The 26,322-nt window shown below is 40.1% G+C and overlaps 1 protein-coding gene across 4 annotated transcripts; it reads left to right on the top strand.

Annotated features, from left to right (window-relative positions):
• The first annotated feature begins 7,507 nt into the window (after positions 1–7,507).
• Positions 7,508–18,854, top strand: LOC105744007 (zinc finger protein 665-like). Of its 4 annotated transcripts, none has more exons than XM_023704857.1 (6): positions 7,508–7,591; positions 8,865–9,025; positions 10,100–10,179; positions 14,406–14,532; positions 15,213–15,341; positions 16,650–18,854. In XM_023704857.1, exons 3-6 carry the CDS (start codon positions 10,165–10,167, stop codon positions 18,752–18,754), a joined length of 2,376 nt encoding a protein of 791 aa, XP_023560625.1. In that variant the 5' UTR covers positions 7,508–7,591; positions 8,865–9,025; positions 10,100–10,164; the 3' UTR covers positions 18,755–18,854. The 4 variants fall into 4 exon arrangements, with proteins under 4 accessions (XP_023560625.1, XP_023560627.1, XP_023560628.1 ...); XM_023704859.1 differs by having other exon boundaries at positions 7,550–7,634; positions 8,895–9,025; XM_023704860.1 differs by having other exon boundaries at positions 7,556–7,591; positions 8,906–9,025.
• Positions 18,855–26,322: the final 7,468 nt, after the last annotated feature.

The following is a 26,322-nucleotide window of genomic DNA, read 5'->3' as shown; positions in this document are numbered from 1 at the left end:
TTCCGGGTCAGCCGGAAACTACGCGCAGCAGGGACGAGGGGGCGGGGCCTTAGGCGGGGTCTAGTGCGGGAGGGGCGGAGCCAGGATGCGCGGGAGGGTTGGCTTAGAGGGGCGGGGGTGGGCGGGGCTAAGAGGCCTGCACTAGGCCGGGGAGGGGCGGGGCGCGGGCGGGGCGTGGGCGGGGCCTTGCTCTCCTCCCCCTGGTCCTTGGGCGTTCCAGGGCTGCTGTGACAATTCGGCAGTCTGTGGCCTGAGATGTCCCTGGGACAGGGGCCACTGTAGGATCATTGTGCCTACGAGAGTTCCTACTATGAAAGTAAGTTTGAGCCCTTTGATAAAAACCCTGCAGTTGCTTTTAAAGGACATGCAAACTAGAATGTGAAATGCAAAGACGTCGCCTAAGAGCACAGAACAGGTTGTGGGTGTCCTTTCTCTCAGGACGACGCCCGGGGTGTTGGGCAGAACAGTGCCAGGGCTTGGGATAAGATAGGTCACCGACAGTTGCTTTAACAGAAGACAAAGGAAAGCAGTCAAATTTAAAAGTAGATTTTTTAAAAAATATGTATTTATTTATTTATTTGAGACAGGGTCTCACTAAATCATTCAATTGCCAAGCTGAGCTCCAACGTGGCAGTCCTCAGGCATCAGCCTCCCAGAGGGCTAGGATGACAGTTTGGATGGATTTTCTGTAAACAATATCTTGAGCTGTTTCTAAAGCTATGGCGAGCAGGTTCTCTTTTATGTGAACGCTCAAGAAACTAAAACCTTTTTGCTATTTTTAAAAAGGCTTTTTCTACTGCGAAAAAAAATTATGGCAATAAGTGAGGTACCATTTCTGTTGCAGAATCTGTTTCTGTCACACCCTTATTTGTGGAGAAGTTTCGTCCATTGGAAATGCTAATCAGTTGAAATATGGTAATCTTTAGATGGCAAATTGGAACCAATAAAATATGTTTAGCTTAAAATAAGCAGAACATCCTGCAAGTCACACAGTTGAGTACAAGAAACTATCTCAGCATGATTTTTTCCCCTCCTTTCTCTCTTTTATCCTTCTTTGTCTCTTCATCCCCTTCCCTTTCTTCTTTTCTGCCTTATTTCTTTGTAGTGATGCTGGGGACCAAGCTCAGTACATTGGGCATGGCTTCATCTCTGAGCTGTGAGCCTAGTCACATCACACTTGGCGTGGACTTGTGTGACCCGGGCAGAGGCAGAGTCGACGGAGCTTTCTTTAAAGCAGATGGGAGATGATTACGGCTGAGAGCAAGGGATTCAGTCTGTGTATCAGAAGTTTTGTTGCTTCCACACTTTTCTTTCTTTTTACTGCTTTTGGGGTTTTCATCTAATTGAGTCATTTGTGAATTTTTACCCCTTCTCCCTTTATATTTTTTTGGTGGTACAAGGGATCAAACTCAGGACCTTGTGCTTGCCAGGCAAGCACTTATTCCACTGAGCTATCTCCCCTGCCCAAATATCTTTTTTTTTTTTTTTTTTTTTTTTGAATCAAGGATTGAACTCAGGCCCTTGCACTTGCCAGGCAAGTACTTATTCAACTGAGCTATCTCCCCGGCCCCTGCTTCTACACTTTTCAATGGAGAGACGTGTATTCAGAAGAAATGAAGAGAAGATATTTTCCTGTCATACAGAGATTTTTACATTTGCTTCCAGATGATATCATCGTAAGAGCTGAACATTACTAAAGATCCAACATTTTATATTTCAAACTAGTAACTACTTCTACATATTGAATATTGAGGATCCATTGCAACTTGTGATGAAAGAGACACTGTGTATTACATATGTGTCTCAGCTACTCTTGTTTCTGGGACAAAATACCTAAAATACAAAATTAAGGAAATAAAGGTTTATTTAGCTCACAGTTAGTGGAGGTTTCAGTCCATGCTCAGCTGGCTCCAAGGCAGAGCAGCACATGGCAGAGGACAGAAGTTCATGGCAGCAGGAAACAGCCAAACAGCAAGCGCAAGTGGGAGGAGCAACAACAATGTCAACAGAGAGCAAGTCTGTGTCCCTTATGTTGCATTCAAGCTATCTGCCCCAGGCTGGGTGTAGCACTCACACTCATAATCCCAGCAGCATTTACACCCATAATCCCAGCAATGCTCAGACCCATAATCCCAGGCTTGGATCATGAGTTAATCAAAAGTCTAGAACCTTGCCCCAGTGACTACTTGAGCCTTTGGGGGAACAAATACACACAAATCATAACCTGTATGATAATCATACTCTGTGTGTGAATACAGATTAACAATGAAAATATTTGCCACTGGGGGAAAAAGAGAGAAAATATTTACCAATGAAAAAGAACAAATTCAGACTTATGCTAGAAGAGATTTTATTCAAAAATGATGGTAACAGGGTGAATCCTCCAACCCTAAGATTTGCAAATTTCCAACTGAGCTACACAGTTATCTTTTATTCTATTTGTAGGGGAAGCCCCTACAGTTTAGGCAACGTGTCCTCTGTTAGCACTCTCTGAAGAAGGTGTTTAGAAGATCTTGTTTTGTGATACAAGGCACAAGGGAGAGCCACAGTTCCACTGTGTAGGAAGAGTGAGGCTTAACTGAAGTCTAAGTCAGTTATCAATCATCCGGGACAAACATTTCCATAATCCTAGACCACACTAGGCATGCAGATAAGGAAGTTCTCTATCTTCTTCCTTCCTGTGTAAACCAGAGTAGTGTGTTAAACTTCCTGAAGTGCGGTGGATCCCTGTGGCTGTGTGGATGCAACTGTTTTCAGGGAAGGGATGGAGTGGGATTCTACAACGTTGATCATTACAAACTAAGGAGGTTGGTGCAAATGTCAACATTGTCTCCACATGTCATAAAAGCAAGAAAATTTAGCAAGGCATGGTGATACACACTTGTAATTTCGGCACCACGCAAGGCAGAAGCAAGAGGAGTGCAAGTTGCTTTCTAGGGCCAGCCAAATAGCTCAGCGAATTAAAGCACCTGCTTAGGCAGGCACAGGGGCCAGGAGTTCAATCCCCTGGCCTGCCCTGCTGGCCCCACCCCCAGGGCGCACTGAGGCAGCAATTGAGACTGGCAGTGGTGGCGTGAACCTATAATCCCAGCCCTTGGGAGGTTGTAAACAGGAGGATCACTATGAGTCCAATCTATGCAGTGAGACCCTGTATACCCTATCCTAAAAATACAAAAACAAAAACAAACAAACAAACAAAAAACAAGTTGCTGTCCAGCCTGGGCAATTTATTGAGATTCTGTCTCAAAATTTAAAACACAAACAAACATGAAAAGGGGGTAGGGATGTAGCTAATTGCAACGACCCTGGATTGAACCGCCAATTCTGAAATTAATTAATTAGTTAAAATAAAACTGAGACAAATTCTAAAATAATAAACACATGTATCACATTTGAAAACTGAATATTGGAAACCTGAAACTTATAATGGCCAGACTAAGGATGTAGCTAAGTGGTAGAGGGTTATATAGCATGCTTGAGGCTCCTAGATTTGATCCCTAGAACCACCAATAAATAAACAGACAAATAAATGTATAATAACATCAACAACCTTGTCCAGGAACCTAGATCTCTGAATGACCATGAACGGTCCTGACTATGTTTGGTGCCTGTGTGGTATCTGTTCCTGTCACAAATGAGACAATTTGTTGGTTTGTTTGTTTTAATTTTGCCCAGGCAAGCCTTAAACTTGCCAACATCTTGCCTCAGCCTCATCAGGATTCAAGCATGTGCCGCCATGTGTCAGCTAGGATTACAGGCATCTGCCTGAGGAACTTAGCAAGGCCGTGTATCACAATCAAATCCAAAAGAGGCGGGTGGGGGGAGAAGCTAGGGAAATAATAAAATACAATAAAAAGGGCTGGGAGTGTACCTCAGTACAAAGGCCTGGGGTTCAATTCTTAGTACCAGGGGAAACAAGAGAAATTTGCTACCATCCTTTAGCTAGGATGACAGGCATGTGCCACCATGCTCAGCTTTAGATTTTGTTAATTAAATTTTTGTGGCACTAGAGAAGGGACCACTGATGCTAGGCAGGTGTTCTTCCACTGAGCTATACCCCAATTTAAAGCTGTTTATCCCTTTAAAGCTTGTTATTGCCCCATACCTGCTACACCCTATATCATTTCCAATGACTATCTTTATTTTATTTTTTAAAATTTTACTTTATTTTATTTTGAAGAGTAAAAACAGAAGCACAAACAAATAGAAAAAGACAGAAATGGGGTAACATACAATATATATGTTACAGATTTTTAAAACAGGAATCACTTAACAATGGTTGTTAGCAGTTTTTATCATCAAATCTCTTGCTCAGATTAACAGATTTAGTTATGCAAGATTGGGGGAATCATTGAATATTGGAGCTTGCTTTTAAGAAATCTTAATTTTTTTCATTGTCTTTTTTGTTTTATTTTACTTTAAAGAGATTAGAATAATTGATCAGACATTAGAAATGGTACACATTTAGAAGGCCAAGTTGAGAGGTATTCAACCATGGGTTCCATATTACACATTGCTGTCCTCGATGTAGTTGCTCAGTTAACAAATATCAGCATACACAGCTAGGGTAAAAATTCTAAATATTAACTGCTATTTTCAAAAAAAAACTGATGGAAATTATGAGTACAATCATCTCAGTCATCCTGTCTATATACCTGCATGTTTTTCCCTCCTTCCCTTTTCCCTATATTTTCTTTGTTGTTTAATCCTTAAATTCAGTTTCTTTCCATTTTACTATATGTATTATACCTTTAAGGTTGTATTTATTCTTTCAAGCTATTATACTAGGGTGGCAATACAATATTTATACAGGTGGGTCTGATTTATTTTACTTACGAGTACAGCATCTAGTTGCATCTACTTACCTATAAAGGCTTCAAGTTTGTCTTTATACCTGAGTAGTATTACATTTTATGAAAACACCATATCTTTTTCATCTATTCAAGTGACTGACATTTTGTTTCCAAGATTTGGCTATAACAAATTGTGCTATTATGAACATGTGTACACATATGTCACTATGGTATGATGCTTTTAGTTCTTTTGGGAAAATACACAGAAGGAGAATAGCTGGATTGAATGGGATTTTCAATCCGAGTTTTTTGAGGAGTCTCCACGCTGATTTCCATAGTGGTTGCACCAGTCTACATTCCCACCAGCAGTGGAGAAGGGTTCCTTTTCCCCCTCATCCTCTCCAGTATTTATTATTAGTTGATTTCTTTATGATAGCCATTTTTTCTGGGGTGAGATAATATCTCAGTGTTGTTTTAATTTGCGTTTCTCAAATGGCCAGTGGTGTGGAACACATTTTCGTGTATTTATTTGCCACTTATATTTCTTCATCTGAAAAGTGTGTATTCATCTCAGATGCCCATTTTTGGATTGAGTCTTTAAATTTTGGGGTCTCAATTTTTTGAGTTCTTTATATAATTTAGATAGAAGTCCTTTGTTTGAGTTGGTCATGATATTTTCCCAATTTGTGGATTGTCTTTTCACTCTGTTGGTGACTTCTTTTGACATGAAGAAACTTCTGCATAAGATGAGATCCCAGTTGTTGATTCTTTGCAGTATTTCGCGTGCAGTTTGGTTTTCGTTTGTGAACTCTTTGCCTACTCCTATGTCTTCAAGATTTCCACCTACTTTCTTTTCCAGGAGATTTAGTGTTTACGGTTTAATGTTTAGATATTTAACTGATTTTTACTTTAGTTTACTGCATGGCAATAGACCCAGATCTAGGTTTAGTTTCCAGCATGTAGAGAGCCAGTTTTTCCAGCACCATTTGTTAAAGAGACTATCTTTCTTCCAGTGAGCATGTTTGGCCCCTTTGTCAAAGATGGCTATGTGTGTTTGTCATTGTGTTGCATCTCCTAATCTGTTCCCTTGATCCTCAGGTCTACTTTTTTTTTTGCCATTATCAGGATGATTTTATCACAGTATCTTTGTAGTATAATTTCAAGTCAGGGATTGTAATCCCTCCTGTCTTGCCTTTGTTTCTAAGATAGCCTTTACAGTTCTAGGTCTTTTGTTGTTCTGAATAAATTTTAAGGTTGTTTTCTCTAGATCTGTGAGGTATGTTGATGGTATTTTCATAGAGATTGCTCTCAATCTATGTAACAATTTTGGGAGCATGGCCATTTTCACAGCATTGGTTCTTCCTATCCAGGAGCAAGGAATGTCTTTCCATTTTCTGAAATGCTCTTCAATCTCTTTGAGGTTTGTAATTTTCATTGTATAGAGCTTTTACTTCCCTTGTTAGATTAATTCCTAAATATCTCAGTTTTTTGGATGTTATTGTGAAAGGAATTTTTTCTCTAATTTCTCTCTCAGTGAGTTTGTTGCCTGTATAGAGGGATGCTATTGATTTTTGGGTGTTGACTTTGTATCTGCTATGATACTGAGTTTGTTGATTAATTCTAGGAGCTTCTTGGTGGAGTTTTTTGGCTCTTACAAGTAGACTATCATGTTACCTGCAAATAATGATAGTTTACCTTCTTCTTTACCTATTCTTCTTCATTGCATTTCTCTCTCTTGTCTAATGGCTCTAGCTTATGATTCCAGAGCTACACTGAATAGATGTGGTGATAGTTGGGCCAGCCAAATAGCTCAGCGGGTTAAAGCACCTGCAAGCAGGCACAGGGGCTGGGTTTGATCCCTGGGCCTGCTGTGCCAGCCCCGCCCCCAGGGCACGCTGAGACCGAGACTGGGCATGGTGGCGCACATTCACCTGTAATCCCAGTTCTTGGGAGACTTTAAGCAGGTGGATCACTATGAGTCTGATCTACTAGTGAGACCCTGAACACGCTGTAGACTCTTCCCTAAAATGCAAAAGAGAGAAAAGGAGGGAGGGAGGGAGAGAGTAAATGTTTTCAGTTTTTCTCCATTTAGATTATGACACCAGTTACTGCAGAGAGTGCAGGAGGAAGATCACTAGTTGAAAGATATCCTGCACAGTTTAAAGGAGAATTTGTCTCAAAAAATAAAAAGGACTGGCATATTTGTCACTGGTGCCACATGTGTATATGTTTCTAGAAAGTAAGCAATGAACAGAATGAGAGTAGTGCTGTACCTATCAATGTCTATGCAAATGGATTAGACTCCAAATCCAATGACAAAGGGTGGCTGAGTAATTAAAGACAACGGGACTGGGGATGTAATTCTGTGGTAGAGTGCTTGCAAACGTGTGTAAGGTTCAATCTCCACTACCACCACAAATAATTGGAAAAAGCAATAGCAAAGAAACCCCCCAAGTCATGACCCAACATTTGAGCTGTCCAAAAGAAGCGGCTGAAAGTACCGGCCTGCAGCCCAAGCCCCGCCCCCTTCCTGCGGCCCCGCCCCTGCTCTTCTATGCCCCGCCCCTTGTCCCGCCCACCGCCCTGTTTCCTGCCTTTTCCGCCTCCTCCCCCTCGCCCCTCCCGCCTCCCACCGCCCGCTGCTTCCCGGGCGGCGTCGCCAGACCCCTCACCCGCCTCGTAATCCCGCCCCGCCCACCCCTCCGCGGGCCTCGCTGCAGCCCGCCCCGCCTTGCCCTCCGCACCGCAGTTCCCGGCGGACCCGCTGCTCCTGCGCGAGGAAGGCTGAGGCGCTCAGCGTGGGTTTGTTTCTCTTCGGGGTCCCCTGCTGTGGATCTTCGGGTTCTTGCCCCGCCCCTTCCACCCGAGGCGCTCCTGGCGGGTTCCGCCCGGGCGGCGGAGGCCTCTCTCACCCCCCATCCCCCCATCCCCCTACCCCTACACCCCCCACCCCCACACCCCGCGCAGTGACCTGACTTGGACCTGTCCCTTGACTTCGGGGTGCTTGTGTCCCTTATTGCACCACGCGGAAATGTGCTGCTCTCTGGGCAGGCCCCTTGCCTCCCTCTGTTTCTCCGTTTGCCACTCCGTCCAGGCCTCTCTCCCTTGAGCTCCCGGAACCTACAATCCAGTTTTGTCCTGGGCATCTGTGCTGGGACTTCTAACCAGCCTCGACCCCTTCAGGTCTCCCAAAGTGATTTGATTTTGATTTTCTGTGAGATTACGGATTGGACACAGGCCCTTGGCACTGTACAGTATTTTAAAATGTATTTAAAAGAACATTTTAACAGAGTCTGTGGAGTTGCTCAGGTGAGGTTCGAACTTGTGATTCTCGGGTCTCAGCCTCTCAAAATGATGGTAGCTAACTCGGAAAGTGGTCGAGTTTTCCTACGCATATCCCTCCTATAAGCCTCCACATGTCAGGCCAGGCTGACACTCTGGGATTGTCCTTAAAATATATTTTGTTATTTGTAGGAGTTTTAATTTTTTTAAATTTCCCTGCAGGATGTCACGTCAGTGTTCTCCCAGTGAGCCATACTCCCAGTCCTTTTAAGTTAAAGAGAAGATTAGATGTCTGCTTTAAACAGCTGAGGGGACATGTAGTTTCCCAATTCTTTTCAAGGGTGGGTAGCTAATGTTAGAAGCCTCCGCCCTGCCTGTGCTGCTTCCTGGGTCTTGGTTCACATCTCTGTCCGTGTTCTCACTCGCTGCGCTGTTCCAGCCACATGGACCGCTCTTCTTTTCCCTAGGACCAAACTTTTTTCTGTCTCAGGGTTGTCATTTGGGCTGCCCTTCTGCCTAGAACCCTGGCACCTCTGCTGTGAGGGGCCGTGCCTTCGCTTCCTTAATTCCTTGTACTACTGTCACCCTCTCCACAGAGATCTGAGATTTGACATACCGCACTCTCAGTAGATTCCAGCCACATCCTCACTCTCCCTTCTGCCCACAGCCTGCTCTGCGTGTTTTTTTTTTTTTCCTGAACCTTCCACTTTTACTGTAGGAGGTTGTACCGTCCAGAATTAACTAGGAAAAAAGCTTTTCTATTATAACACCGAACATTTCTGATGCCAGATGAATGGGCTCTCCCCGCTATGCACCAAGCGCTTCTCCAGTGCCACCACTTGGGCTCCTGTAATGTGATTCATGTATGTACCTGAAATTAAAGCTGGGGATGCCACAGATTACGGACTGCATCCTGGAAGACTGCTGCGCGCATCAGGTGTCAATCACAGGTAGTAGGTTTTCGTCTGTGCTTCTGACCTTTGGCTGATCACTTCCTCCTCAGATTTAATGAATTTGCAAGGACCTTTCGCAGAAATGGAACACTGGTATTTACCAGTTGATTGTATTATTAAGACTCTGATAAAGGACACAGATGAACAGCTAGATGATGAGATATGTAAGGTGCAGACAGGGATGGATCTTAGTGGGGGACCTTCTGTCCTCTACAGTTTGATGCAGTACTTTCCTATCAGTTGGAGGTGCTCTTTGCCTAGGAAGAAACTCAAGCTCTGTAGGTAGAGGTTTGTGTGAAGGTTCGGTCGCAAAGGCATGATAGATTAGTAAATTGATCTCTAGCCCCTCAGCTCATGCGATGTAGACAAAAATGGATGAAATTACCTTCAGGCTATTTTTATAACGTTTACTTGAACTAGAAGTGAATTTCCTGCTTAGAGATATCTCGTTATGTAGATGCCAAAATTGTGAAATCCAGAAAAGGTGCGCAGTGTGAAAACTTTTGGTCCCAAGCATTTTGAATAAGATAATCAGTATATATGTGATATTTTATTTTTTTTTAAATTTCACCCTCTCCCCTAAGTAGTGCTAAACCTTAGCTTCCCGTTATAGATCTGAAGCATTTTATAAGTGCATCTTAACTGCCCACATACTGGAGATTGTCATCCATAAAGCAGCATTGGGGTCCACCTTCGGTACTGTTTGCTGCCCGAGGTGATTCTAGTCTGCACTCACCTTTGGGTGCCCAGGCAGTGTGCCCTCCATTTCTGAAGGCTGAGGTCCGTCTGGGAGCCATTGGTGGGTGAGAGAGGCTACGTTCTGCCTCCATCCTGGCCAGGGCTGAGTCTGTGACTTGAAGCCTGAGTTCAGCTCAGATCCCAATGCTGTGGTTTACACATGGGCTTCTTTAGAAGGAAGTGAGTTCTGGAAACTCAGCTATAGATTTTTCCCTCCAGGTACGTGATAGTGGAGTATCACCATTGTACACGGTTAGGTCTTTCCGGCCCTGTAGCTCTGGAAGTGGGTCTGTAGAATCCTGAGCCTTATGTAACTTCTTTTCACCATTCCAGATTGACTGCCAAAGACTTACATTGCCCGAGGCAGAGGTTCAGAAGTGAAGGAAAAGAAGTCTCTAATGGCTTTTGCTCAGGTAAAGTCAATCTTGTGCTGCTTGGTTGTTCCTGCCTCATAAATTTGCTTTCGCTCACCCCTCTGGGCTCCACTGAGGATGACCCAGTGACACTGACCATGAGAAAAGGCTTTGCTGGCCGTGGTCCCAGGAAACTGTCAGAAGTTTTGGTACTGCTTACAGCTTCAGGCATCTCTGGGGGCCTTGGAACAAGCCTTCTAGGCCTGGTTTATGAATTATTTTTCTTTATGTATAGGTGTAGGTAGGTTTTCTATTGCTAAGAATGTACTCATTTCTTCTAGGTAAAAGTTTGTTGGTATACAGTTGTATATAGGAGTGTCTGTTTTTGAGACATCAATTATAATGTGCTTTCTTTCCTAATTTGAATTAAGTCTTTCTCAACTAGTCTATGTAAGGGTTCGTCAGCTATATTGATCATTTCCAAAATGCAACCCTTGGTTATTTTGATTTTTCTATTATTATTCAGTTTTCTACTTCACTTACCTTTGCTCTAACCTATTGTTTCTCTCCTTCTCCTAACTTTGCATTTAGTGTTTCTACATTCTTGAAATTAAAAATCAGATTGTCGACATGGTCTTTTTAAAAGTTTTTTTTTTTAAAAAAACAAGCACATTAGTTTTACGAAAAAGATCATAAAAATTTTATGTAGTTGTGGGTACCATACAGTGTTTAGGTATATATATATATATATATATATATATATATATATATATATATATGATCTTTCTTTTTAAATGTTTAGTCTAAAAGCTTTAGTTTTACTACTTCATTCACTGTGTCTCTCGTAAGTTTTGGCATATTGTATTTTAGTTTGTCTCCAGATAGTTCTTGAATAATGTGTTTTTTTTCTTTGACATGGGGTATTTTTAAGAGTGAGTTGTTTTGGTTTTTGCTTGAACTGAGGCATCTCCCGTGAGGCAAGTGTTCTGCCACGGAACTGCATCCCTGTCCCAGTTTTTTTTTTTCTTTGAGGTTAGGTTCTGGCCTTGGAGACAAATCTTGACAAATTTTAAAACTGAAGTCTTACAGAATATCTTCTCCAAGCAAAATAGAATAAATAGCAAAAACAAAACTGGAAAATCTATTGGCCAAGCATGATGGCGTATGCTGTCATCCCATCTAGACAAGAGGTCAAGGCAGGAACATGACAGCAATGAAGCCAGCCTGGGCAACTGTCCATGATCCTGTCTCACAGTAAAATTGAAAGGGCTGGGGATGGACTTATGCAGCCGTTTTTTTCTAGTATGGAAGGGGCCATTGGTTCAATTCCTAGTACCAAAAAAAAAAAAAAGAAAAAAACAAAAGTTTCTTATGTCTTCCTGGTGACAGTTTTATTATTATATAATATCCTTTGTATCCTATGACAGCTTGTGACTTTGAATCTATTCCTGCTCTTTTAAGTTTCCATTTGCAAGGACTATCATTTTCTACCCTTTTATTTTACCCTATTGGTTTCTTTAGCTCTAAAATGAGTCTCTTGTACTCAACATACAGTTGTCTCATTTTTTATATGCATTCAACAATGTGTGTGTATATATATATGCGTGTGTGTGTGTGTTTTGTTTTTTTTTTTTTTTTCTTTTGAAAAAAAGGAAGGTCTTTGGAATGGACTCGGATTCACTGTGTAGCCAAGCCTGGTCTCCAGCCCATGGAGATCCTCTCTCCTTAGCTTCCCAAGTGCTGGGATTACAGGTATGCACCACCACTCCTGGCGCTCCATTTATGTTTAAAGAAGTACTAATTGGGAAGAACTTACTGTTGATACTTTGCTAATTATGCTGTGACTGTCTTTGTTTTTCCTTCCCAAATTCCCTTGCTGTCCTCCTTAGTTAATTAATTATCTACTTGCTCTGGGGACTGCACCCAAGGGCTTTGTACCTGCTAGGCAAGTGTTCTACCACTGATCTATGTCTGTAACCCAGCTCACTTTTTTTTTTTTTTTTTTTTGTAACAATGTGTTTTGATTACTTTCTCAGTTCCTTTTGTCTATATTCTGTAGATTCTTTTTGTGTGTTTCTAAGTCCAGTGACCTAAAACACCTTAAGATTATAACAGTGTGTTTGAAGTAGGTGACAGGTTAAAGTGACCACATATAGAAAATCTACCCCTTCACTTTTTCCCTCTGTAACCAGTGACACAAAAAATGACCACTTTGTATTATGTGTGCTTTAATTAGACTTATAATTAACTTCACACTTTTTGAAATTCTTTATCAGGTGTGAAAGTGATTTGTACATTTAATATTAAGTAGTGCAGGATCTGTAGATGTTCATCATTTATATTTTGGAGTTGTCTATTTTTAAATGGATTTTTGTTGCTGTTCATTGTCCTTTTGCTTCAACATGAAGGACAAGACAGGTCTCGAAGGACAGTTTTGTTAGACATAGTATTGTTGGTGGGCAGTTTTTTTTGGTGGTATCCAGTGAGTCCTTTCCTCTCCTTTCCTCTCTCTTCATGTTTTTTATTTGTTCAGCTTATTTTTGTTTCTTTGTTAAATTTTTATGCTTTGCTGACTGGGAGATCCAGTTTGTTGCTGCTGCAGCATGGGAGACCACCTCATGCCTGTCGTTAGCCTGGGAAAAGACAAAATTGGGGAATTAAAATAATTTCTATTGAACATATAATGTTTCTATATAAATTTTGAAAAATTATAAGTTAAGCCTTCTTTTAGTCATATAAGGGGCGACTGAAAAGTATAGTGAATATTTAAGTTAAAAAATGTGTTACGGTACAAGACACATTGCTGTCAGTCACCCTCAACTATTTTTTCTCACTTGGAATACATTGACAGCATCGCTCTTATCCCTTTCTGATTTTGTTTCTTCGTTTTTCTTGTGCTTTCCTGAAGCAGTGCCGAAAGTCTTCTTTTGCGTCTTTATGAGGCATGACAGAAAGTACAGTGGATACTGCCTTGAAGTGCTGTCCAGCAGAAAAGCTGGCTTGCAAGAACAGTGTAGTATGTCCTTATACATGTTACTCACCAAGTCAGCTGTGGCGTTGCTCCTTGTCCTCCCCCTAAATGAGAATGATAGTGGAAGGAAAGCATTTTGAATTGTTTCAAGGCATCAAAGCAGCCATGGCAGCACAACTTAAGACGCTAGCAAAGAAACACTTCCAGAACTGCCTTAGAAAGTGACAAGAACCGGGAGATAAGTGTGTTTGGAATAAGAGGGAACATTTTGAGGGAGGTTGATGTTCATGTGTTGTTTACTGTAATAAGTTTTAAACATTTACACACACTGTATTTTTCAATCACACTGCAGATGTGTGTCCATGAATACAGGGATACACAAATCCAGGACTTATAAAAGGTACATCATCTGTCTAATGTTTTTTCTGTTTTCCATAATCCTTGCAGATTGAACCCAGGGGTGCTGTACCACTGAGCTACATTGCCAGCCCATTTATTTTTTTTTTTTTTGTTTTGAGACAGGGTGTCTCAACACAGTTTCCACCACCTTAAAATTTTCCTTGCACTATCACATGGGCCAATTAAATCCTAGTAAGATTCTAACTTGTTACATATCTACATGTGTGCCGTTCCGTGTCAATAGGCTTGAACTTGTTGTAAGTCTCTTAGGGAGCAGTCAGAGTACTTTTGATGTTGTGTGTGTTACTGATTGATTGTTTAGGTTGAAGTCTGAACCCGGCCACCTGCATTCAGATGTCGATACTGCTACTTCTTAGCTGTTTGCCCCGAGATGAGTTTGTTTCCGTGACGCGGTTATCTCCCAGTAAGATGGGAACATTTCTTCCCCTCATAGGCTGTTATGTTGCTATCTGAATTAGTATATGTAAAGTTTGAAGTAACTCCTAGCATATGGGAAGCATTCAGATGCTTTAATCATTGCCATTGGTGCCACCATCATATTTTCTAGATTCTGACCTTTTGCTTTAAAACCACTATAGACTCTGTTATCTCTGAATAAATCATTGCGTTATAATTCAAGGTAATGAGTGTAGAACATCGCGTTGTGGCTAATTTTTCCTACATAAGTTCCTTATATGTTCCACAAAAAGGAGAGCTCAGTGATTTAGAGAATACCACAGCCTCTTGTAGACAAGTATAATAAAATTGGAGACATAATTTGCTTAAATGTACTTTTACATGAATCAATTAAAACACATTAATCTTTGGACCACTCTTTTGTAGTCATTTTAGTTGAAGATGATAATTCTCCCTGCCTGCCCTTGTCAAAGTATGATATTTTTTGTTGTTGTTTCAGGTTCAGGTGACCTTTAGGGATGTAGCTGTAGAATTCTCCCAGGAGGAGTGGGAATCCCTGGACCTTACTCAGAGGGCTCTGTGCCAGGAGGTGATAATGGAGAACTACAGGAATCTGGTCTCACTGGGTGAGGAGAACTTCCTTGCAGAAGTTGGGGTCTGCCCTGTGACTGCATTTTCCTTATGTGTGTCTAGGGAGGCTCTGAACTGCTCAGTGTGTCATTGATAAATTCAGAGATAAAGTAAGCACATAGCCTACAGCAGACATTTTTGTTTCATTAGACTTTTAGGTTTTTTTGTCCTTTTGTTTTTTTAAGATAGAATCTCACTGCACTAGGGAGATAGTACGGTGGTATAAGCGCCTGCCTGGCAAGCACAAGGTCATGAGTTCATTCCCTGGTATAAAAAAAAAAAGGATGGTCTCACTATGTAGCTCAGGCTAGCCTTGCACCTTACAGTCACTGTGTAAGCCAGGGTGTCCTCAAAGTCCTGAGCCTCCTGCTTCAGCATCTCAAATGCTCAAATTACAGCATGTACCATCAGTGCTGACTTATAGCAGACTTGTAAAATGTCTAGTTTGTTTTTTTTTTTTTTTTTTTTTACATGTCTGCTTGTGATTCAGTAGATCTTAGGAGAGAACTAGATGCATATTACAATATACCCTAAGCATTCAAAAGGAGGCAGCCAGTAGCCGAATGTGTGAAATATTTCTTTCAAGTCATCTATAATGTCCACTGCCCCCACCTAAACAAAGAACTAGAATTATGTTCTAGAAAAGTCACAAGACATTCTTTTCTTTTATGAGCAGGAATCTGTCTTCCTAATCTGAATGTTATCTGTATGTTGGAGCATGGGAAAGAGCCTTGGACTGTGGAGAATGAAATGAAAATAGCAAAAACACCAAGTGGGTGGGAATATGTCAAAGGCATGAGCACAGGTAAGCACCCGGATAGGCAAACAGGAAGTGTATCATTACGTAGTGTTTGGAAAACTCTCCCTAAGTTGAAGCATGTTTTTGTGAAAACAAAAGTTTATTTCCTTGGAGCTCGTGAAAAAGAAGAGAGAAAATTTTCTTCCCATCATCACTCCATTCTTCAGACCTACAAATATGTATCTTTTGGGCAGCTCACAGATCAAGGCAAGTCTCTGGCATGACGTGCAGCACTGATCCTGGCTCTTGTCAACTCTGGTTCCTTGACTGTGCTGTGCAGGGAGGGATCGCTTTCCTTTCAGACACTTCTGTTCTTCTCTTTTAAAGGGTTTTTTTTTTTTTTTTTGTGGTCTTTTTTTTCAAACTGTTGTTGTTGGGAACCAAACTTAGGGCCATGCACTTGCCGGACAGGCACTGTACCGCTGAGCTGCTTTCCTGGCTTGCTCCTGTTCTTCATTCTGTCCAGGGCTCGGTTCTTTGGCCACAGAGCTGACACAGTCATGTTGCCTAGACCTAACAGTATGTGCCAGATAGCCCAATGAGTAGGAAGCCATAACAGGTTACTGTAGGTTGTATAAAGGAATACTCTGCGACATTTGCAGTGTTGAAATCATCTCACAGTGTGTCCTCATCACTGAGTGACAGTGTACTGTGTTCTGGAACCATGTGACTTATTTCAAAGTTTTTCACCTAGAGAAGAGTTTTCCTTTGGATAAATTATACTTTCAGTCTCACCCCGGCCTGAATTAGATGAGTCTTCGGGCTTCAGGTTTTAGAGTTTATGCTGGAAAAACTAAGACTTTGGAGATCATTGGACTCAAGGTCAAACAAATAGGGCTGGCCAAATAGCTTAGCAGATTAAAGCTCCTGCAAGCAGGTGCAGGGGACAGTGGTTCGATCCCCATGCCTGCTGTGCCGGCTCTGCCCCCAGGGTGCACTGAGACGGTGATTGACACTTCGCATGGTGGCACGCACCTGTAATGCCAGCACTTGGGAGGCTGTAAACAGGAGAATCACTATGAATCCAATCTAGTAGTGAGACCCTGAATGCCCTATAGACCCTTCCTCCCCCCCCAAAAAAAAAATAAGATCAAATATATATTTTACATATGAGAATGGTATGAATTCTGGAGTACTAAGGAAAGAATGTATACTATTTATAGAATTTATACTAATTAAGTGCTAGGAATATAGTTCAGTAGTAGAGTGCTTGCCTAGCATGCATGAACCCTTAGGTTCAACAAACAACACCTCAAAAAAAAAAAAAAAAAAGACACTCATTAATAGGAAGTCTATGTTCTGTTTACCTTATAGATCTCTGTCCTGTACATGTGATCCAGGAATTACCACCTACAGACAAGAATAGCACAGGAGAAATATCCCAAAGAAAGATACTGGAAAAACATGAAATTCATTACATCGAAGACTTTTATGTCTGGGAAGTCTGGGAAAAAATGCATGATATTCAATGTCAGGTGAGAAATGATGAAAGAAATTACCAAAAAGTACCTGTAATGCAAAGAAATGAATTCACTTGCAAAAGACATCAATGTAGAAGACCTGCAGAAAACACATCTGTTGAAAGTCAGCTTGAATTAAGCTGTGGGTCACAGCTAGCTGAGATTGAGAGACTTCACAGTGAAAGTCAGATTTATGAATGTAGTCAGCTTGAGGAATCTAGTGTTACTGGTTCCTCATTCTCACCACTTCCAGCAGTTTCTCCAAGAGTCAATTTTCATGTTGCAGAGATACATGAGAATAATCCTCTCCAACCTTTGTTACTCACACAAGACCAGGAAGCTCACAGAGAAAAACCTTACAAATGTAGTGAGTGTGGCAAGGCCTTTAATCAGGGCTCTCATCTCACCAGACATCTAATGATCCATACAAGAGAGAAGCCATATAAGTGTGAGGTATGTGGCAAGGTCTTCAGTCAGAAGTCAAACTTAGCAAGTCATGGTAGGATCCATACTGGAGAGAAACCATACACATGCAATCGGTGTCCCAAGGTCTTCAGTCAACATTCACACCTTGAAAATCACCAGAGAGTTCATACTGGAGAGAAGCCTTATAAATGTAATGAGTGTGGCAAAGCTTTTAGGGTGCGTGCAAGCCTAATGAACCATCAGGTGACCCATACTGGCGAAAAACCTTACAAATGTGAGTGTGGCAAGGCATTTTTCCAAAAGTCACAACTTGTAAAACATCACAGAACTCATACTGGAGAGAAACCACACAAATGTAATGAATGTGGTAAAGCATTTATCCAAAATTCAAGTTTAGTGGATCATCAAAGAACCCATTTTGGAGAGAAATCACATAAATGTTATGAGTGTGGAAGAGCCTTTTTTATACGCTCCAGCCTGACTAACCATCTGATGATTCATGCTGGAGAGAAACCTTACAAATGTCATGACTGTGGAAAGGCTTTTATCAGTCGTTCAAACCTTAAGCATCATGTGAGTATTCATTCTGGAGAAAAGCCATTCCGATATAATGAATGTGGAAAAGCCTTTAGGCAGTGGTCTGACATTAGGATTCACCAAAGAATTCATGCTGGAGAGAAACCATACAAATGTGACAAATGTGGCAAAGCCTTTACTCAAGTTTCCCATCTCAGTAAACACCAGATAATCCACACTGGAAAGAAACCATATCAATGTGATCTGTGTGATAAAGTTTTTAGTCAAAATTGTCATCTTTCAAGCCACCGGAGAATTCATACTGGAGAGAAACCTTACAAGTGTAATGAATGTGGCAAAGCCTTTAGGCATTGGTCTGAAATCAGAATTCACCTAAGAATTCATGCTGGAGAGAAACCTTACAAATGCACTGAGTGTGGCAAAGCCTTTACTCAAGGTTCCCATCTCAGTAAACACCAGCTAATCCACACTGGGGAGAGACCGTATAAATGTGATCTGTGTGATAAAGTCTTTAGTCAGAATTCCCATCTTTCAAGCCATCGGAGTATTCATACTGGAGAGAGACCTTACAAATGTAGTGAGTGTGGCAAAGCCTTTAGGCAATGGTCTGACATCAGGATTCACCTAAGAATTCATGCTGGGGAGAAACCACACAAATGCGATAAGTGTGGCAAAGCCTTTATCCAGGGTTCCCAACTCAATAAACACCAGATAATCCATACTGGAAAGAAACCATATAAATGTGATCTGTGTGACAAAGTCTTTAGTCAAAATTCCCACCTATCAAGTCATCGGAGAATTCATACTGGGGAGAAACCTTACAAATGTGATGAATGTGGCAAAGCCTTCCGTGTGCATGCTAGCCTAACTTACCATCAAGTAATTCATACTGGAGAAAAACCTTACAAATGTATGGAGTGTGGCAAGACTTTTATTAAGCCATTGTACCTTAGGCATCATGAAAGAGTCCATGGGGCTGGCCAGATAGCTAACTAAAGTGCCTGCTTAGGTGAAGTGCAGCAGCTGAGGGTTCTATTCCCACTGTGCCACGCTGGCCCTGACCCCGGGGGCATGCTGAAATGGCGATTGAGACTGGGTGTGGTGGCATGTGCCTGTAATCCCAGCTGTTGGGTGGCTGTAAACAGGAGAATCACTGCTGAGTCTGATTTGTGTAGTGAGACCCTGTGGACCCTAATAGGTTAAAAAAATGTAAGCCCACACTGGAGTGAAGACTTACAAATGTATAGAATGTGGCAAGCCATATAGACACTGGTCTACATCATTTATCAAAGAACTCACAGATGGAATGAATGTGACAGGGTAATTAATCAGGACTCCAGTCTCAGTACAGATCAGATAATCCACACTAGAGATAAACCATCATAGTGCAATGTGTGTGGCAAAGTCTTCAGGTTTACACCTTGTGAATCAGAATTCATACTAGAGAGAGGCCTTAGAAATATAATCAGTGTGGCAAAGCCTTTAATGTGCTTTTGTGCCTAACTAAGCATCGGGGAATTCATTCTGGAAAGAGCTTTTACAAATGTAATGCTTTGAACAGATGTTCACACCATATACTAGAAGAAAATAAAGGTATTGAATGTGCCAAGATATTTAGGTGGTGGTCTGACCACAGGTTTCTAGAGAAAACCCTTAACAGATGCAGTGAGTTTGATAAAGCCTTTACTTAGGCCTCATATATTACTTCATCAGACAATACTGGAGAGAACCTTACAAATACACCAAACATAGGCGAGCTCTTAAGCATGGCTGTAGATTCACCAGGCCCAAATGGCAGTGAACATAGCAATTTTTAAAATCGTGCTCACTACTCATTAGGTATAAGATATATGTAGAGAGAAATCAGTAAATATGTAGGGCAGAAGTTTTGTTTTGCCTCAAGATCAAAATTTGCAGAATTGGATCTGGAGATAAACCTTTTAAATACAATGACTGACAAAACTTTTACCATGTAAATGTGTGTGGCAGAGGCTTTATTTAGGCTCCACGCTATACTGCACATCAGAGTATCCTTGTTCCCTGGAAGAATATGGGTGCTAAATTATAAATTCCTGTTTTGTGTATTAGTATTAAGAGACAGTAGAAAGTAAGGTAGAGCTGTGAGTCATCAAGCTTATTGGGCTAGATAGGACCACTGTGTGTCATAGGAAAGGATTTTTCTACCAATTGAGTGAAATAGCTATACTTATGCAGGACATCAAGACATAGCTATGTATGGTAAGATTGATTACTGGGATCTGATAATTGGTAGAAATAAGGAAAATTATGGCCTCCCATATTGAATGGCAATAGTTGTTGAACACAAAAGATTAATAAAAAGTGGTAATCTTGACAGTTGACAAATTTTCATCAAGAATTCAATCAAAAGCTCACAGTGGTGACATATACCTGCAATCCCAGCACTCAGGAGGCTAAGGCAAGAGGATTGTTGAGAGTTTGAGACTAACCTGGGCTACAAACTAAGCTCAAGGTTAGCCCCTGAACTGCGTAGTGAGACCCTGTCTCAAAAAGACAAAGCTGAAATATCATTTACATATATAAATTCACATTTAGCAAGCATATTTCCATTCAGAATGTATCCTACTTTTACCAAATTTTATTTATTTTGTGGCCAACTCAGCCCTCCTTAGGGGTGGGGTTGGGACAGCATATTTTGCTGGGGTTCAAACTGCAGTCCCTAGGTTTGCCTAAGCATAGTATTTAAACTGCTGAGCCATCTTGTCAGCCCCATAAATATATATTTTTTAATTTATATATTTGGTATAAGGTCTCACTGCAGCTCACTCAGTGATTCTCTTTGTTTTCAGCCTTTCCAGCTTTGCGATTATAGGTGTGCACAATCACACTCAGACTGGTTGCCTGGCTCAGTGGACCCAGGTTAAGAGCTGGTGTGGCATGTGGTGCCAGGGATTGAACCCTGGTCCCTGCACTTGCCTAAGCAGGTGCTTAATCCACTGAGCTCTCACCAGACCCAGATTTTATATTTTTGTATAATCCTCAATGAATTTTGCCATGGTTTATGCCTAGACCTACACACAGTAAAAATAAAAATACAGTAAGCATATAAAATAATTTTAGGAAGCATAATGTAGATAATGTTAGAAATTGTTATTTTGTTGCCAAAACATTGTATTGTGTTTGGGGGTGCCAGAGATTATACCTGGACCATGTGCACTGTAGGCAAGCACTCTGTGACAGAGCCACATCCCTAGCAAGGATCATTTTTTGTTAATGTGCACTTAGGACCACTCCACTTGTGAAACTCCACCCAGAGCTTGATTGGCATATTGAGACTAATAATGCTAAAGTATGAGAATGATAACTATCTGGGGGAGAGCAGAGTAGACTTCCCAGTTAGTCCATCGTGGCTAGAGGAGTCCCATGAAGACTGGCTTAATGTTACATGGTTCTGGGTGGGGCTTGGATAAGGGTAACCACATGCAACACGAATTTCTGGCTGATGCCAAAAGAAGGAGCAGTTTGTCAGTTTGACAACTGGGCATTTCTCAGTTACTCTGCTCTCGTTGCTGGGACAAATACCGGACACCCAAAATGAAGGAAGGAAAGGTTTATTTCGTTTACAGTTACTGGAGGTTTCAGTGCATACTCAGCTGGCTCCAAGGCAGAGCGGCACATGGCAGAGAGCAGCAGTTCATGGTAGCAGCAAAGAGCAAGAGAGCGAAGGGAGCAGAAGCAGCAACAATGGCTCCAGAGGAAGTCTGTCTCGTTTTCAGTTGCATTCAGGCTGAGTGAAGTACTCATACCTATAATCCCAGCAGTACTAAGACCTATAATCCCAGCCTTGATCATGAATTAGTCTCACACTCTAGAAGTCCCCACCCCATGACTGCATGAGGCTTTGGAGGGACAGCTAGACACAAACCATAGCAGCAGAATAAGAAGACATAAATTTGAAAGATGTCAGTAGAAACAAAATTACATTCATAAGTACACTCTGAAGTTTTACTTGAGATTCTTGACGTCTTGGTTGGGAAAGACCCCAATTTTCCACATACTGACTGCACCATTTCCTGTTGCATACTTGTCTTTGTACAGTATGAGTGTTAAAAGTGCTTATACCATTGGATGTGTTGGTGCATACAAGCAATCCTAGCACTCTAGGAGGCTGAGTTAGGATCTCAGGTTTGAATCAGCCTGGACAACATGGAGAAGTAATGAGACCTTGTCTCAAATTTATAAAAAGACAAAAAGGTAGGGGTTGGGGTGGGACTATAGCTTCATGTGAAGGCCCTTGGTTCACATCCACTACTGTCAAAACCAAAACATGAAACAACTGTTAATAAATTACTATTTTGGTATATTGTGTAAGATATTTTCAAATTAGTGTGTTAAACTATTTGTTATATATGAGTAAACAATGTTATTGAAATGATTTTCCAAAGATTATAATATGTTTATTTTAATTATACTATTAACACATGGTTTATTATCAGTTGTACAAAAATTTTCAGTGTATTGGGTATTCTTTTGGAGGCCATTGAGTTTTTGTTTTGTTTTGTTTTGAATTAGGATCTTGATATATACCTAAAGTTGGCCTCAAATTTGTAGTGAACGTTGTGTCTCAGGCTTCCAAGTGCTGGGATTACAGATAATGTGCCACCACACCCAGCTTCCTTTCTATCTTTAATTTTTTTTTTTCTCCGAATGCCTTCAAGGCATGACTGGCTGTCTTGTGTTGTGGGGATCGAACCACAGCAACCTGAGCCTGACTGCTTTGTTGAAGCAGCCAGTTAAAGAATTGAGCTAAGGGGCAGGGCCCCTAATTTTTTAAATATAAATTTTCTTATTATTTTTCCTTGTCTCATCTTGTAACCCAGATTATATGTTTAATATATCTTTCCGCTGTTGTTCTCCAGGGATTATATAAATCCATAGTTTTCAGACATAAAGATCCAAGGTAATGATAAATACAATGTAAGTACTAGAGAATTATAAAAAAAGAATTGAGTCTAATTCAGTAATGAGGTAGAATGAATCAAGATAGGTGAGATTTCATAGTATAAGTGTTGATTAAAGTCAGGTGCTTGAAATTGAAATATTTGGATAATAAGTAGTAATAAACAAAAAATGATAAAATCACCAAGATTCCAGCTAAAATTTGTGATGAGATGATCACCCCACCAATCGCCTGAAGACCATTCTGCCACTTCATAGTGACAAGAGTCCTTTACAGACAGAGAGGATCATGTATGAAAACAAGTCTGTCCCACATGTATGTGACAACTGACACCAAATTTCCTCCCTTTAGATTTATTCCCATACAGAAATAATATATTCTAAAAGTGCTTCCTTTGGTTTGTGACCGTGTTGTGCTATATGGGTAAGTCACTTACTGCTTCACTTGTGTTTTCAGCTCTGAATTAAGTAGTTCCCAAAAATGGGGGAAAAATCTGCCATGCGGATAAATGGGGCTTATACAACTCCAGTGAGCTATCACAAAAATAAAGCTACACCCAGACAAATGATAATAAAGATCCCAGAAATTCAGCAAAAGAACAGAATATTGAAAACTGTTAGATCGTCAATCACTTTCCTCTGTGGCCACATAATCTCCTTAATCAGAAAATTTGGGATACCACTAAGGTACAGGATGTTACAGCACAGGCTCGCTTATGTCTTGAGTCCTCACTGACCTTGAATGACTAGGGCCAAAATATTGGCTATCCTTGCAGACCTTTTAACTAATTTTTGGTCTGTAAACTTAAGTTGTTAATCCTCCAGAAGAGAAGCTTAATGGTACTATTATCCTACAATATAAGCAGTTGAGCTTAGCCTCACTAGCTGTCCGAATATCAAACATCTTAGATATAACATGGAACAGGTAGTTTCCTTCAAGTATTGATATGTTAAACTTTAAATCTCTACACAATGTGAAGAAAACATATTTAAAAGAATAGGTATAAATAATTACATATTTTTACACAGAAATGTTGAAATGAATGACAATGTAGTGTGCCTAAGGAGAGTCACATGGAGAGAAAACATTCTCTCAAGCTTTCACAGAGAGCAAATTGGTCAAGCAATGGCCATGACTCCTCCACATGGCCGACACTGACAAAGGATATACAAACTGTGGTACAGGGTTTCAGGGTAAATCCTGAGGGGATATGACTGACCTTGTCAGATACAGAAGTTACATTTCATGTTATTTAGGTCTTGCTTTATTTTGGTCTTAACCATCCAGAAAATTATATAAACGAGGTATAAAAAGCATAGTATATTAATATGCTGAGCTGTAAAAGGCTCAAGTCAACATCTCCTGACATTGCCAGTCCTACAGACAACCTGTTACTATTATGGACTACTGGACTATATGAAATATTTTTGCTGACTTCATGCACCTACAATATTTAAATGGCAATGGAATACAAATCTCTGACTAAACAACAAAAAGGGATATAAATGAACGACCATTTTGTATCTGTATATACAAAATAGGATAGATATACAGCTACTTTGTCTTAATTCATTGAGTAGAAAGATTTGCACTAATAGTGATTGGACAGGATATCAAGTCTGCATCTTATACTATTAAAAACTACTATGAAGACAACAATATGCAATGTATTAATTTTTGTAACTGTCCTACTAACCTGTTTTGAGACTGTCTCATTGCTGTTTGTTTCTCAATAAAATTAATGAAAAACAAAACAACAACAACAACAAAAAAAAACTGTTAGAGAAAACAAATAGATCACCTATAAGGGAAAGCTGATCTGAATTCATGGCAAATTTCTCAACACAAAACATGAAGTCAAAAAATGCTTGAAGTATTTCAAATCCTGAAAGAAAGTAACTTCCAAACCAAATTGATATACACTGAAAAATTATCAGATTTAATGGAGAGAGAAGATACTTCCATGGCAAAAAAAGCAACTGAAGAAATTCATGATCACCAAACCAACCTTATAAAGAGTACTGAAATATATTTTAGAATGAGACAAAAATTATCACAAATTCAAGAACGAAAAGAGAAGAGAACCACCAGCAAAGCAAGTTATTAATCAAAGGAGAAAATTAGGACACCTATATCAGGAAAATAATATGAAAAAGATAACCCAATACACATCAGTTATAACCATAAATATAAATGGCTTCATTTAAATGAAAAGCAGAATGACAATGAATGAAGAAACAAAATCCAACATTATGCTGTGTATAAAGAACACATTTAACTCAAAAGGCAATTTATTGATTGAAAAATCAAAGGATGGAAAAAAATACTTGATAACACAAGAACCCAGAAAAAAAACAGGAGTATCTGTTCTGCTTGCATAACAAGTGAACTTCAAACGAAGTATGAGTAAAACATGAAGAAGGGCACTATATACTTGTTAAGAGAAAACTGCAAAATGAAGAGATAACATCCATAAATACATATGCACTCAATGTAGGAGCATCCAACTATATAACACAATTTTTAACATAAGAAAAATCAAATGAGGGGTTGGGGAGATAGCACAGTAGAATAAGCACTTGCTGGAAAGTACAGGGTACTGAATTCAATCCCTGGTACCACTAAATAAATAAATAAATGAAAAGAAAAGATCAAATGAGCAATAACACAATTGTTGTGGGATTTTGACATACCCCTCTCACAGATAGATCAAGCTAGGCAAAAATTCTCCAAAGAAATAACAGAGCTAAGCCAAATCTGTGAAGAAATGGACTTAGTAGATTTTTACAGTGTTCCACCCAGCAACATCAGACTGCATATTCTTCTCAGCTGCACATGTGACATTCTCCAAAATAGACCATATACTAGCACACAGAGCATGCATAAATAAATTATCCCATGCATATTATCTGAACATAGTGCAATGAAACTGGAAATCAGTGACAAAATAAATTGCAAAAACTCCATAAAAATATGGAAATTAAATAACATCCTCCTGAAGAATCAGTGGGTCACAGATGAAATTAAAGAAAAGCTAAAAAATTGCAATTAAATGAAAATGTAAATATACCTTATTGGAACTTCTAGATAGCAATGAAACTGTCTTAAGAGGGAAACTTTTAGTGGTGAATTCTTACATCAGGAAAATACAAGCCCAAATAAAAAACATTATGCTGCACCTCAAGCTCCTAGAACAAGAAGAGCAAGTTAAGACCAAAACCAAAGAAAGCAGAAAATTATTAAGACCAGAGTAGAAATTAATGCAATGGAGAGGAATAAAAAAGTACAAAGAATTAATGAATTAAAGAGTTGTTTCCCTGGAACAGTAAATAAAATTGATAAGCTTCTAAACAACCTCATCAAAAGAAGTAAAGAAAAAATTCAAATCCATCCAATAAGGAATGAAAAGGGCAAAATCACTATAGGTTCTATGAAAATTCAGAAAAATCAATAATGCCTACATCAAAAATCTTTACTCTTACAGGCTGGAAAACAGAAAAAAAATGGACAGATTCCTAGATACATATCAATTGCCAAAGATGAATCAAGAAGATATAAAAATTCCGAATAACCCAGTGTCAGTCAATGAAATTGAAAATATCAAAAAATAACTTACCAACAGCAC

Source organism: Octodon degus, unplaced genomic scaffold (assembly GCF_000260255.1).
Source record: "Octodon degus isolate 3935 unplaced genomic scaffold, OctDeg1.0 scaffold00206, whole genome shotgun sequence".
Lineage (NCBI taxonomy): Eukaryota > Metazoa > Chordata > Mammalia > Rodentia > Octodontidae > Octodon > Octodon degus.
This window is presented reverse-complemented; position numbering and strand designations above follow the sequence as displayed.

What these genes read in the sequence shown, in the direction of transcription:
- LOC105744007 (XM_023704857.1), top strand. An exon ending in CAGGAATCTGGTCTCACTGG is followed by an intron (nt 14,533 to 15,212) that starts GTGAGGAGAACT and finishes TTTTATGAGCAG; the next exon opens with GAATCTGTCTTCCTAATCTG. An exon ending in TGTCAAAGGCATGAGCACAG is followed by an intron (nt 15,342 to 16,649) that starts GTAAGCACCCGG and finishes TTTACCTTATAG; the next exon opens with ATCTCTGTCCTGTACATGTG.